The 14,225-nt window shown below is 47.9% G+C and overlaps 6 protein-coding genes across 6 annotated transcripts; 4 read left to right on the top strand and 2 right to left on the bottom strand. All coding sequences in view use genetic code 12, as the record gives it.

Annotated features, from left to right (window-relative positions):
• Positions 1-44: 44 nt before the first annotated feature.
• NCR1 (niemann-Pick type C- protein 1) lies at positions 45-5,389 on the top strand (the record flags this gene model as incomplete). Its single annotated transcript, XM_006687761.2, has 2 exons — positions 45-3,613; positions 4,135-5,389. The coding sequence occupies 2 exons, from the start codon at positions 45-47 to the stop codon at positions 5,387-5,389; spliced, it is 4,824 nt and encodes a 1,607-aa protein (XP_006687824.2).
• Positions 5,390-5,423: 34 nt separating this feature from the next.
• RPC10 (DNA-directed RNA polymerase core subunit rpc10) lies at positions 5,424-5,732 on the bottom strand (the record flags this gene model as incomplete). Its single annotated transcript, XM_066157446.1, has 2 exons — positions 5,424-5,438; positions 5,532-5,732. 2 exons carry the CDS (start codon positions 5,730-5,732, stop codon positions 5,424-5,426), a joined length of 216 nt encoding a protein of 71 aa, XP_066013543.1.
• An 84-nt stretch (positions 5,733-5,816) lies between these two features.
• Positions 5,817-7,547, top strand: AEP3 (mitochondrial translation initiation protein; the record flags this gene model as incomplete). The annotated part of the gene is made up of 1 exon (XM_006687759.2): positions 5,817-7,547. One exon carries the CDS (start codon positions 5,817-5,819, stop codon positions 7,545-7,547), a length of 1,731 nt encoding a protein of 576 aa, XP_006687822.1.
• Positions 7,548-9,866: 2,319 nt separating this feature from the next.
• On the bottom strand, positions 9,867-10,359 carry YPI1 (Type 1 phosphatases regulator ypi1; the record flags this gene model as incomplete). Its single annotated transcript, XM_006688705.2, has 2 exons — positions 9,867-9,886; positions 10,014-10,359. The coding sequence occupies 2 exons, from the start codon at positions 10,357-10,359 to the stop codon at positions 9,867-9,869; spliced, it is 366 nt and encodes a 121-aa protein (XP_006688768.2).
• A 675-nt stretch (positions 10,360-11,034) lies between these two features.
• On the top strand, positions 11,035-12,576 carry PSN45_000337 (uncharacterized protein; the record flags this gene model as incomplete). The annotated part of the gene is made up of 1 exon (XM_006687757.2): positions 11,035-12,576. The coding sequence occupies one exon, from the start codon at positions 11,035-11,037 to the stop codon at positions 12,574-12,576; it is 1,542 nt and encodes a 513-aa protein (XP_006687820.1).
• A 153-nt stretch (positions 12,577-12,729) lies between these two features.
• On the top strand, positions 12,730-13,686 carry PSN45_000336 (uncharacterized protein; the record flags this gene model as incomplete). The annotated part of the gene is made up of 1 exon (XM_066157445.1): positions 12,730-13,686. The coding sequence occupies one exon, from the start codon at positions 12,730-12,732 to the stop codon at positions 13,684-13,686; it is 957 nt and encodes a 318-aa protein (XP_066013542.1).
• Positions 13,687-14,225: the final 539 nt, after the last annotated feature.

Here is a 14,225-nt window from a genome sequence, read left to right as displayed (position 1 = left end):
CCAGAGTAATAGCCCACGAGGTACACCAACCAGGATACTGTGCAATGTACGGCAACTGTGGTAAAAAGTCTTTCTTTGGTGCTCAGTTACCATGTCCGTCTAGCACCAAAGCAGTGGAGCCCGACACCGATTCCAAAAATTTACTAAGAGATATTTGTGGAGCAGACTTTCCTGTGGACCACGTATGCTGCTCCCCAGAACAAATTACTGCTTTACAAGCCAATTTGAAGAAAGTTGATCCTCTTATCAGTTCTTGTCCCGCATGCCGCAAGAACTTCTACGACTTCTTCTGTGAATTCACTTGTTCGGCCAACCAATCGATGTTTGTAAACATCTCCAAGACGGCCGTTGCCTCCGACACTAAGAAGGAGATAGTCACCGAATTGACCCAGTACGTTGCCCCCGGGTCTGCTGAAAGGTTTTTTGACTCGTGCAAAAACTTGAAGTTTAGTGCCACCAACGGGTATGCCATGGACTTAATAGGCGGTGGAGCTACTAACTACACTCAGTTCTTGAAGTTCTTGGGTGACGAAAAGCCATTACTTGGAGGCCTGCCGTTTCAAATCAATTTTGCTTATGGTGTCGAGAAGAATTCCCCAATGACCTTGAGAGCACCATCAATGAGAGACTGCAACGACTCGACGTACAAATGCGCCTGCTCGGACTGTGAGGAGGCGTGTCCCGTATTGGAGCCTTTTGAAGGTTTGGACGGCCATCGCTCTGTGGCAGGATTGCCGTACTTGACGTTTGCTCTGATTATGGGAATGGTTGCGTTTGTAGTGGGAATGGGTATATTCCATATGCGTATTGCTCGTGCTCGGAGGGCCCGCGAGGCTGCTGGGTTTGTGGAATTGGTGGAGCAGACGTCTGTGGAGGCAGTTTTGGTTTCACAGAAGAGTGGAGTGGTGGAGTACTTTAAGAGACTCGATAGCAGGTTCATTGAGAGTATCGAAACCGGATTCACGAACTTGGGGTACTTTCTGGCAAAGTTCCCTGGTTTCACGATATTATGCTCACTTTTCCTCATTGCCTTATTGCTGATGGGAATGATTTGGTTGGAGTTTGAGACGGATCCTGTGAATTTGTGGGTGAGCCCCAACGAGCCTCAGCTCAAAAACTACCAATATTTTGAAGAAACGTTTGGAGAATGGTATAGAATCGAGCAGATTATTGTGAGTCGAAAGGATGATGGTCCGATATTGGACTGGAAGACGGTACAGTGGTGGTTTGACAATGAGTTGGCTCTTCAGGAATTTGAAGATGGGAACGAGACTTTATCACTTGAAGACTTCTGTTTCAAACCGTTGGGAGACTACTGTGCTATCGAGTCTTTCACCCAGTATTTTGGCGGTAATATCCTCAATTTGGATGAGAAAAACTGGCAGAAACTGCTTCAGGATTGTACAAATTCCCCTGTAAACTGCTTACCCACATTCCAACAACCGTTAAAAAAAAACTTGTTGTTCAACCAAGATGATGTGTTGGACTCAAAAGCGTTCACAGTGACGTTGTTGCTCAATAAGAACCTGAAGGACCTTGAGTATACTCAAAAAGTTGAAAAGTACGAGAACTACTTGAAGGACTGGTTATTAAAATTGAGTCACGAGAATCCCCACTTCAATATTGCCTTTAGCACTGAGGTATCCTTGACGCAGGAATTGAATCAGTCTACAAACACAGATATCAAGATTGTGGTGATTTCGTACTTGTTGATGTTTCTCTATGCGTCTGTCTCCTTGGGAGGCCAAATTCCTACAAAGTTGAAGTTGAAGAGCTTACTTTACACGAGATTTGAGTTGGGATTAGCTGGAATAATCATCATCTTACTTTCGGTGACCTCATCATTGGGATTTTTCTCGTTAATTGGCTTGAAGTCTACCTTGATCATTGCTGAAGTCATCCCGTTCTTGGTGTTGGCTATTGGAATCGACAACATTTTCTTGATAGTACATGAATTGAAGGCTGTTAATGAAGATTTCGAAACTGTCGATGCAGAGCTAGAAGTCAGAGTATCAAAGGCCCTAGGAAGAATAGGGCCTTCGTGCTTCATAAGTGCTATTCTTCAGGTGTCAATGTTTTTGTTGGCTACCAACGTTGATATGCCTGCCGTGAAGAATTTTGCCTTTTACTCGGCGGGAGCCATTATAGTGAATGTGTTTTTGCAGATGACATGCTTTGTGTCGTTGTTGACATTGGACCAGAAACGGTTGGAAGATGGCCGTTTGGACTGCATGCCTTGGATCAAAGTTACAATCGCAATCGAAGAAGACGAATACCTGGGAAACTTTGAGTATAACTTCAGCAAAGTGTTAAGAAAGTATTACGCTCCTAAGATCCTTTCCAAAACCGCCAAACCTAAGATTCTCACGGTTTTTATTTTCTGGTTTGGAATTTCTTTGAGTCTCTTGCCATACATTGAGCTTGGATTGGATCAGAAGATAGCACTTCCAAGTGAATCATATTTGGTGAATTACTTTGACTCGGTGGCCAAGTATCTAAACGTAGGTCCTCCGATTTTCATGGTGATGAAGAACTTTGACCTTTCTAAGCGCGAGAACCAACAGAAGGTATGTGGGAAGTTCTCTACCTGTGAGGAATTCTCGCTTTCAAACGTATTGGAGCAGGAGTATCAGCGTGGAAACCTATCGACGGTGGTGGATCCATTGTCCAACTGGCTAGATGATTTCTTGACGTGGTTGAACCCAAATCTTGACCAGTGCTGTCGCCTTAAAAAGAACACCCAAGAGTTTTGCCTGCCAACCGCACCTGAAAGACTCTGTGAAGTATGTTATTTGAACCATGATCCCCCTTATAATATTAATATGGACGGGTTACCTGAAGGAGATGAGTTTATGTTCTTCTTCAATGAATGGATTCAACTGCCCAGTGATCCTTGTCCCTTAGGCGGGAAAGCTCCCTACGGTACCGCCGTCTCATCGAACGAAACCCTGATAGTCTCGTCGTACTTTAGAACCAGCCACGGGCCGTTGAGGACGCAGCTGGACTTTATCACCGCCTACCGTAACTCATTGCGGATTGTCGACGAGGTCAAGTCATACCAGGGAGAGGAGGCTGAGATGTTTGCGTTCTCTCCGTTCTACATCTTCTTTGTTCAGTACGAGAACATCATTAAGTTGACCTTTTCCTTGCTTGCTGTAGCATTGTTGCTTATATGGGTGTTGGGTACGGTAGTACTTGGATCGGTGCGCAGTGCACTGGTGCTTGCGGCGACGGTGGTGCTGGTTCTCGTGAATATCGGTGGTATCCTTGCGGTGTGGGGTGTCTCATTGAATGCAGTGAGTTTGGTAAATCTCGTTATCTGCGTAGGGCTTGCGGTCGAGTTCTGTATTCATATTGTACGGGGATTCACCAAAGCTGAAGACACAATCGATGAGAATGACGAGTCACTCAATGACGCTGATGGTGATTTCATTGGTACAGAAAGTATCTTTAAGGATGCCAGAACCATCAAAACCTACCACACGCTTGTGAATATTGGAGGGTCTGTGTTAGGCGGAATCACCATAACAAAGCTCATTGGAATTTGTGTGCTTGCATTCACAAGGTCCAAGATTTTCGAGGTGTACTATTTCCGGATGTGGCTTTCACTCGTGTTTGTGGCTGGGGTACATGCGCTCTGCTTATTGCCGATTTTACTTAGTTACTTTGGTTAGTGTGTATAGCCTCGTAATTTAAGATACGTCCTAATGAGGAAATTTCTCCAAACATAGAATAATGACTAGCAGTCCTCGGCGCGCGCACGACGTTTTTCTGCCTCGCCCCATTAGACGATCAGTGAAGGATAGTTGGAAAAATAGTTTCACACCCTTGAGATACTTAGATTGAAACATGTCTACTTTTACGTTCAAATGGTATGTGAATGAATGAATGACCCGATCAGAATATTGGCATTGGCAGCAGCACGCGCCACTTGGGGTGGCCCTTCTAGCGATGTTTTTACGTGGTTGAGACTATTGCAATTGCAGCACATTAGAAACTACCAGCAAACTACGCCACAGGTTGGCAGTTCACACAAATGGCTCATAAAGTGCCCTCCTGGTACTACCAAGCTCCCAGAGGCGGGCGCCACAATTCTGATAGGTTTCTCTAGTTTTAATACTAACTTTTCCCTAGGCCTAAAGGACCTCAGGAAGTCATTCTTACTGGGACTTTCGATAACTGGTCTAAATCCTTACATTTAGTCAAGCAATCCGACGGCTCTTTCCTGTTGGAAGTGCCCTTCCCGGCAGACAGCGAGAAAGTGTTGTTTAAATACGTTGTGGATGGAGATTGGGTGGTATCATCCCACGACAAGTCTGAGAAGGACGCTAGTGGTAACGAAAACAACTACTTGAGCGGTGAAGACTTGGTTTCGGTCAAGAGTGCCGGAGCCGCCGTGCCATTGGCCGGTGGTTTGACCGCTGCCGTGGTGTCGAAGGAAGCTAAGGCTACTGTTATGCCCAAGGAGGAACAAAAGACCTCTTTGGGAGAACCAGGTATAGTGATTCCTCAAGACGCCGAGCAGTTGAAGGTGTTTGAGACTGTGAGAGACGTTGATGCCAAGGCGTTGAACGAGCCGGAATTGAGTGCTGAAGAAAAGAAGAAGCAAAAGAAGAAGGTCAAAAGAACCAAGCAAAAGGCTAAGAAGAAGAAGGCTGCGAAAGTCATAGGAACTGCTGGTGCTGCTGGTGCTGGTGCTGCTGGTTCTGAGGGTGTCAGTGGTACTACTGAAGAGAGTGAAGAGAGTCCTGAGCCCGAAGCCAAGGAGGTTAAAGTCGAAGAACCTGCTGCTGAGCCAGTTGCTGCCGAAGAACCTGCTGCCGAGCCAGTTGTCGAAGAACCGGTTGCGGCTGAGGAAGTTGCTGAGCCAGTCGTTGCTGAGCCAGTCGTTGCTGAGCCAGTCGTTGCTGAGCCAGTCGTTGAAGCTCCAGTTGTCGCTGCCGTCGAGGAAAAGACTGTCGAACCAGTTGCTGAAGCTCCTGTTGAAGAAAAGGCCACCGAGGCCGTCGAAGCTCCTGTTGAGCCAGTTGCTGCCACAAGCTCCGCCGATCCCGCCTACCACTCCTTAGACCCTCTTGCCGATGGTAAGGAAATCGATGCCGCACCCGTCAAAGATGAAGACGAAGAGATCGTCATTGCCCAAGGTAAGGGCAAGGATATCGAGGCCCAAATCTTGGCCCAGGAAACCGGCGATGTAACCATTGAAGAAATTCAACCTACTGACAGCGAAAGAGCCAAGTTGACTGAAGAAGCCAACATCTCCCAAAAGTCTGACAAATCCGTCGTGGCTAAGAAAGAAGTCAAGAAGGAAGTTAAGAAGGAAGTCAAGAAGGAAGAGCCAAAGAAGAAGAGGGGATTTGTGTCCAGATTAAAGAAAATCTTCTCCTAGATTCATTGTTAAACGTTGACTAATATATATCTGCCTAATATTTGTAACACTAATATATATTACTATTATACATGGAAAGGTGCAAAGTTACACCGGAGGTGCTTGTAGGGAGCACCAGTAATCATCTCGCCTCAAATTGTACCATTTTTCTGGTTCTGGCCTTATAAATAACTCTGTGCCCACAGTCTTTACATCTGATGGCATCACTCTTGTTCAAGGAAAATGAGGACCCACACTGGGCACAGTAGTACTTAACCCCCAAGGACTTGGAGGCAACATACCCTTGGGCAGCGTGTGATATGGACGAGGGGGCGGTGAAGCCTTCTCTCTGTGGTGATGACATGTTGGAAACAAGGAACAATGTTGTGCAAAGCGAAAAATTTTCTGGCTGCTCAAGTTCGCGAAGTTGCAAACACTTGATAAACCCATGGATAACATACGAACGGCCATAGTACGAGTGGCACGGCGGGTCCGCACCCTCGAGCAGTTGAAACAGCGTCAGTCACGTCGGACCGATGTAGGCACGGTCGGTGGTGGGACGCCGACGGTGCCCAAGTCCCGGAATCAAATGGCTGGATTGAAGGTCACCAACGAGCTCTTGACCCAAGCAAAGCCATTTCTCCAGGATTTCGAGAAGGCCAAGTTCAAGGAGTTTCTTGCACCGTTAGAGATGTCGGGGCTTAAGCTTCTTGGCGACAAGCGACCGTTTGACGCTCGTAAAGCGGTCAACATGTGGCAGTTGAAAAGAAGCACCAGTAACTTGGTGATGCACCAGAAGTTCACAGACTCCCAGGCATTACTTGAACAGACCCTTGGGTTGTTGAAACGACTCACTCCCCCCCAAGTACTTGGCCCCAAGACAGATGCGGCGACCCTCCAGATTTTGGAGGAGTATGAACGGGAAATACTGAAATTCAAGTTCGAGGTTCCTCGATACTTTTTTGGTGAGGTACCCAAGGTGGACGCCAGTATGTCCAGCGATCAGTTTGAGCAGTACATATACTTTCTTACACACAGCCAAGTTCTCTACAGGGGTTCTTCCAAGCTCAATGGCGTTGTCAATGATATACTCTTGTATACCCACAAACTAGATAACCATGAGTTCAAACTGAAGCGGAGTGTTACCACTTACAACCATATGATCAAGTGGTATGGGTACAACAAGAACCAGAGTCTCTTTGCTCGGCTGTTGCTTGTGGCCATGGAAAAAGATGGAATAGAACCGGACATTCACACCATAAACAACCTTCTCAAGATGGTTCGAGTCACCGGACGTATACGATCTGTATCTGAGCCCCTCAAGTTGGTCAACAAGTATCTCCGACTTTGTGGCCACTACAAGCTCCAGGCGAACCTTGTGACATGGACCCGAGTGTACCAGGTTCTTACCAATGTGTACCTCAAGGAGATGTTTTTAAACCGCGTGAGTATGGAACAGGTGCCAATTCCACGGGAAATGGTGTACAGTGTAATGGATGACTACATGGTAGGGTGCCTGGGAGTTACAGAGTTGGTACAGTTTGTGGAGAGAGAGCTTCGGATGCCTGAACAGGTGTGGCAGGAAGATCTGAAGATATTCAATAAGGTCAACTATATGGCTGCAAAGTGTGCCACGAGCGCCGGGGAAATTGCCAGTGGTGCTGCAGGCCGGTGCCACGATTCCCATACCAATGAACACGTGATCCGCGGACTTCGGCAGAATCAAAACTTGTCTGAGCCAGACAAGATCAATGCTATTCTCTGGGTGTACAAAGGAGATAGTCCGGCGGTGATACGGTATGTGGTGGATCTGTTGAGTCGAATAGAATTCGATATCGATGGTATGCACAAAGCTACTAACAAGCTCGTCTATGACTTCCAGCAGCTTAGTCTGTATGAAAAAACCGGTGATGTTATCAGCAGCATGAAGCTGCACATTCTGAGTTTCGATGCGGTGATGGCCAAATTGCAGTACTTTAAGCGGCGCATTGAACCGAAGGACTGGGAAATACCGGTGCAGTTGGATGGCACAAACACATTTGTGGTGCCTGAGAAGTATCTACGGAGGAGGCACATGGGAGTAATCAAGGCCATTAATCGCAGTAAGCTTGTGGCTGCGACCAGCCTTGGGGAGCGGTTAAGAGAGCGGGAGGTGGTGGCCCGCCAGCCGCGCGCCTAGTGCGGGGCCCCCCACGAGCCGACCGGCCTGCCGCGCCAGCCGGCTGGGCCCAAGCGCTGGGTCTGGGTCCAGACCCACACATACTAGGCAATAATTACCGACCTTGACTTTCAACCTCCTATACCCTTCCCCTTTTCACATTCTTTCACACCCACCCCTTCCAGTTCCCCCCAAGAGACTTCCAAATCAGGACTATCTCTGGTGGTACAAACCGGTCATATACATAACACATAATACCAACAGCATATCAGTAAGGTTTGCTCTAATGTAGACTTGAGCTAATTCATGATCAAAATGGCAAGCTAAAGTATCGCAGGCGTTACGAGCGTCGGGCATACGAGATAAACACCTGACGGAGGAACGAAGAGAAACCGTGGGTGGGAGCTAAAATCTTGAAATCCAGGCAGCGGATAATTCATATTAAGTAGTTCTAATACCCCTGGTAGCCCTTGGTAACCCTTCCACTTCCATGTTCGTGATAGTTGGGTGCCTGCAGAGTTTGTGGCATCTCGCCTGCACACAGTCTCTCCGGGCCAACCCTTATCCTAATTTTCATTTCCCGCCCAATGCGGAAGTGTGTGGGCCAAGCTTAAATCAGTCCTGACAAAGCACAGCTGTTTCAAACGCACCGCATTGTCTACTACTGAAATTAGCAAGACGGCTTCTGATTAATTTTTTCCACATAGTGCTGTTCTTGTACCCATGATGACCAAGACGACACCAAAGGCATGGCAGGCGGCGGCGATGATGGTACTTCTTCTTGTACCTGTCACCACCGGCCTTACGCTTGGTATGTGTTCGTCCCAGAATTCCGGAGCTTCTTCCAACCCCTACACAAACGAATGGATGTCAATTGGTTTGTGCCGAACAACTTGTACCGATGGTGGCTACAACTATGCGATAGTGCAACTCACCAGCTGTTGGTGTGCAAATGGGCTTCCAGATTCCAGCACCAGCATGTCCAATTGTGATGAGGAATGCCCTAGTTATGCCGATGAGATGTGTGCACAAAGTGGATATTATGGGTATTTGGATGTGCAAAGCCCCAGCCGGCTGTTCAGCGTAAGTGCAAGTGCGAGCCTGAGCCTGAGCACCAGCACCAGCATGAGTACGAGCAGCACCAGCACCAGCACCAGCTCGTCTCGTACTAGTCGTTCTACGTCAAAAAGTTCCAGTACCACATCCTCCGTCTCCTCGAGTGAGATTTCCAGTGCGGGCACCGGCTCTAGTGCACCAGACAGTGAGAGTAGCAGCTCGTGGGACAGGTCCACGACGGGGGCGGTGATGTCGCTGGAGACCGGTGACAGCTCATCGGGGCACATGGAACCCACAACGATCTACTCTGTAACTACCGTGAGCGGGAACCAGTCGGTGGTGGTGAAGACGGAATTTGTCACGAGGTCTTACGAGCCGTCTGCAACGTTATCGACGGCTTCGAGTGCTAGCGCCGATGCTAGTGCCAGCGCCAATGCTAGTGGTGGTGCTAGCAGTGGTTCTAATAAGTCTTCCTTTTTCGACTCGAAGGGAAAGGTGGCGGGGACATTCGCGGCGGTGGGGGTGGTGGTATTGGCGGTGGCCGCCGCCTTGTTGTACTGCTGCTGTTGCGCACGGGGCGGCGCTGCCGACGACGACGAGCACGACTTCACGGACGAGGAAAACCAATTTTCCTCGGACGAGTCCTTGGCCAAAACTCCGGCGATGGAGCTGGCGGCGCAGCTGTTGAAGCGAAATAGTTCCAGTAAATCCATCTTCACCATGCTTGGCAAGGACACTGTGGGAGGCCTTTCACGGAACCTTTCGAAGAAGAAGTTGACCTCTCCACGAGATCAGCAGGTGGAGTTCAATGAGATCCAGATGTTCCCAATCACCGAGTTTGAGTCGCACGTGTACGATCCACGGCTTGAGCCGTTGTTTAGAAATAACAACTTGTCGACACAGACGTTGGGAGATGATGTTGATTATACGAGGAAGTTGAAGGTGAGTAATCCGGAATAGGTGGTGGACGACTTATGTCGTAAGTGCTGAAGCTGTCATTACACGCTCTCACACTTCAAGTTTCTACCAGGGTAAGAGTCACCTGATACTTACGGCTCTCATGGTCTCCAATGAACTCACGACTTGATGGACTCACGACTCGATGGACTCACGACTTGATGGACTCACAACTTCCTGGACGGACTATCATGACTCTCACGCACAAACACATCACAATGATGCGAGCAGCGCTCCACATTAACAACGAACAACTCGTGTACAGCACCTACGAACCGCAGACTAATAAATTACAATACGTACATTCTGCTCAATGAAGACAATGGCCTAGCATTCGTTAATAGAAACTGCATTAATCGTAGCTATATACTCTATGAAGGACTGACCTGGACATCGGTGCACTGTCACCCCTGCTGAATAATTGCAATGTATCCTGAATGACAAGACAACCACATGTTAATAGCCACTACTCACTCGCTCGCGGGTACTTGGGCTGAACTTCATACGCATTAGGCCCACCGGCAGCACCGCCTCCCGCCACCCCATCGTCGTCACTCGCATCACTCTCACTCTCACTGCTGCTTTCACAACTATGGTTAGGGTCTGCCGGGTGGAAGATGCAACAGATCTTTGTCTTTTTCTTGTTCATGTGCTCATTATCCACCGTATCATCAGCCCACAGAACCTTGGGCTTTTTGGTGTGCTTGCGCAAATGGAGAATCGGCACCGGAGCTTGCTCCTGCTGTGACTGTGGATGTGTTTCTATTTGGGTACGAGAACCAGTTTGGGCGGTAGACCCTTGATTTGGTGGAGCAGACATGATGATTAGTGAGTGCGACTGATGCACCCGCGATACGGCAACCAAAACTTATACGTGGCCCTACCAGACTATCGGGTGCTGGTTGCCTATTCGGGATTTTGCCTATGGGGTTAACTGCGATCGGGGTTAATCTCAAAACCTTGGGGAGCTCGGGTTTAGCATCGAGAATCATCGTACGACCGGGGTTAACCCCGTCACCTCCAAACAGCACCGGGTACGAGTAATGCACATGCACACCATAATTTCTGTTTTGGCTGGGGTGGAAATTCTTTCAAGTATTAGCTATCAGCCGTCCACGCCTGCTGCCTCTATCGCTGTCATAGAATCAACACGGATACTTGATCCGAGATTACTAATAGTATAATTTCCCCCAAAAACCTTAGGTAAACAAGTCTCCATGATCATGAACCAATCCGGTAGTACCGCCGATAGTTAGCAAATGCTTACAAATGGATGGGAGCCCGTGGCGGCCGTGACCCATCGGGCAACCTGTGAAGCTTAAAGTTTGCACTTGAGCGTGCACTACCCGTGCCGAGGTGCCGCCGCCACCGTCAGTCTTCGGGGTTACTGCCGTTTTTAGGCTTGTCCGGTGACGCGGCTGTCAGCACTGCTGTGGACTCCGCTCGCATAAATAGCCAGATATTTGCTGCCATCTACATTTTTATCCGTACAACAATGAGTCAAATTCACGACGCTGACTCTATTGATCCTATAGAGCTCAGTGGCTATAATGTCAATGACGGCATCATGAAGGAACCTACCACCGAATCCAATTCCAACTCCCTGGCATCTTCGGTGGCCCAATACGTGCCGCAAGTAACCGAAGCTCCAACCACCCCGGAGTTGAAGCGCACTCCCACTTTGCTCCAGCGCGTACAGTCGCAAGTGTCTTTCTTCAACCCGCGGCTCAAGTCGCACCGCTTCAATTTGATAAAGCAGTTTGGTACCCTTTACGCGGTGATGCTTGTGTGCATCTTGGGAGTATTTTCTATTTATTGGGGAGCGTCGTACGGCCGTGAAGGTCGGTTACGTAACTTACGCATGTTGGTGGTGATCGAAGATGAGGCCGTGGGTGGTGTGGAACCGGTCATTGGTAATACCATCACCAGTATTCTCCACACGCCAGCGGTGATGGCGCGCGGCGACTGGCGCATCCAAAACATCACCGAGTTCAGAGCTGAGGCTGCAAAACACAACAACACGGTGCAAGAGGAAATCTTTCGCCAGATCCACCACCAATTATACTGGTCGTCCATATACGTCACCAAAGATGCTACTGCCGACTACCTCAAGTTTATTGAAGGTTCCAACCCGTCGTTCAACATAAGTACTGCAATCCAGTCCATCTACGAAACCGGCAGAGACTTTGTCAACATGCAATCGTACGTGACGCCCCAAATAGAGTACGTGGAGAAACAGTGGTTGCTGCGGCAGAACCGGTTGGCGGGTCTTTTCAACTCGTCGGAGCTGTTCACTATGGAACAAGTGAGCCGGTTGTCCACTCCGTTCCGGTTTGAGTACTTGGACCATATTCCCTTCACCAACCCCACGTTGGTGGCTCCATCGCAGGTGGGGTTGATCTACCTTATTATTTTGACGTTCTTCCAGGTGAATATGTTTAGTGGAATCCACCAGGAAATGGCCACCATCGGTATGAAAAACCACCACTATCTCTTTTACCGACTTTTGTCGTCGCTGGTGTCGTATTTCATTTTGAGCTTGGGCTACTCGTTGGTGAGTTTGGCGTTTCAGGTGGATTTTACGGTTGCGTTTGGTAAGGCTGGGTTCTTGGTGTATTGGATGTTTTCGTTCATTACGATGATGGCAGTGGGCTTCATGAACGAGGTGGCGTTCATGATATTGTTGATGGTGTTCCCGCCAGTGGCCGGGTTCTGGTTGTTGTTCTGGGTGTTGATCAACATCTCATCCACGTTCTCACCTATTGCGTTGTGCCCGGAGTTTTATAGATTTGGGTACGCCATGCCCATCCACAACAGTTACGAGTTGACCAAGGTGGTATTTTTCAACACCTACAAGGGTCAGATGGGCAGGAACGTGGGGATTATTTTTGCGTGGATAGTGATTGGCATGGGGTCTTTTTCGGTGGTGATTCCTATTTTTGGCAAGACCATGAAGAAGAGAGCGATTGCCGCCAAGCAGAAGGAGGCTGCTGCTGCTGCTGCCAAGGCTAATGAGAACACAAAGCAGGAGGTGTAATGCGTTATATAGTATTTATGTACATAATCAACACTTGTAATTATATGGTGTGTATGTGTAGACATTTGGGGGTTCATCCGTTGGTATCTATTCGGCGTGTGCGTACCAACCCAGTACCATCACTTTGGTTGCGAACGTCAAGTCGCTTATATCATGAAAAGGTCTGTGATTATATTCTTGGCCTTGTTGTGCACGGCCGTTGCCAATAGTATGAAAGGCGATAAATTCATCCTCCTGTCCATGTTGTTCGTTGGCAATAACAATGGATTCCTTGTCCCGGCCAGCTTGTTCGACAACCTGGATGGCATCATCATCTCGGTCGATCAAAGAGCATGTTGTTTTGTGGTCGAAACCGACTCTACGGCAACCAAATATATTGAAGTGGGTTTCCAAAACTGGAACATTGATAATGTTATCAAAATTCCTACGTTGATTGCCAGGTACCCAGACCTATTGGATTTTACAAATATCCCTTCTCCCAAGAAGTTTGTGGAATCACCACTCGGAAGTGTTGCCCGTGACGGTAAATTCGATGTCACAGGAAATATGGACAAGAGTAGTTATGTCAGCTCGTATTTGGTGCCGGCCCCTAAAAGTGAGCATTCAACCGTTCGTTTCAAGGTGCGAGAATCTGGAGCTTACTGGGTGTGTGTAGATCCACCTGATGATTCTGGGTGGCCCAAATTCAAGGTGACAGTCGAACGCCTTCAATTTGAGTACCCAGTAAGTATCTATGAGATTTTGTTGAGTTTGAGTATCGTGGCTTTGTTGTACAGGTTGTTCAAGCAGAAGGAGGACCGACGGAATTCGGAATACTGCACCGTTGTTTCCAAATATGTACTTTTCTACATCATCATACCAAATGTTGTGGTGAATATGTTGTATTTTGCACGTTATAAAATGAGTGAGGAGGGAATTGTGCGTGAGCTCCTTATTTTGACTGTCATAATCGTGAAGCTTATTACTGTGATGGTGAAAGATTGTTTAACTTTATTGTTCTGTATGGGCTTTGGAGTGGTATACTCTCACCAGCAGACAAAATGGCACAGAGAGCCTCAGTGTTCAAGAGGAGAATGGCCAAGGTCGTCTGTGGTTTATATTTGCTTATGATGGTTGTTGGATGGGCGCTGATGATATTTGTGGAGCGTGGTGAGGGCAGTTTCTTGATTCCGCTGGCAATCGGAATCATTTTGGGGTTGATAAGTCTATACCAAGGTATCAATACATTGAGAGAAATCAAAAAGTTCCTGGGTAGAGCCGCACAAATTGAATCGCCCTTCATTAAAACTCTCTGGTTGATATTCGGTTTTCCAATATTCATAGCTGTTCCTACTGGTATAGTTGCAGTTATTATTGGATGGAAGTATTGGCACAAATGTTTGCTAAAAAATTCTCTGGTGGCAAAGGACATAGGGATCTTCTTCCTCTGGTTCAACCAGCAGCAACTTGTGGCTGTTGACAAAAAGGAGCTCTGATATAATTAGACACAATTATATAGATTAATGCTTTAGTCCAAGTGTCAACCCCTTGGTTCCTTGGCCATTTTGCAACCAAAGCCGCGCCCCCAGTGCCCCCAGTGCCCCAGGGCTACCAGAATTTGCCATCCTGCATGCGCGCTTCCAAGAAAAAACCAAGAAAACTCCAAAATG

Source organism: Yamadazyma tenuis, chromosome 1 (assembly GCF_029203305.1).
Source record: "Yamadazyma tenuis chromosome 1, complete sequence".
In the NCBI taxonomy this organism is placed as follows: Eukaryota; Fungi; Ascomycota; class Pichiomycetes; order Serinales; family Debaryomycetaceae; genus Yamadazyma; species Yamadazyma tenuis.
This window is presented reverse-complemented; position numbering and strand designations above follow the sequence as displayed.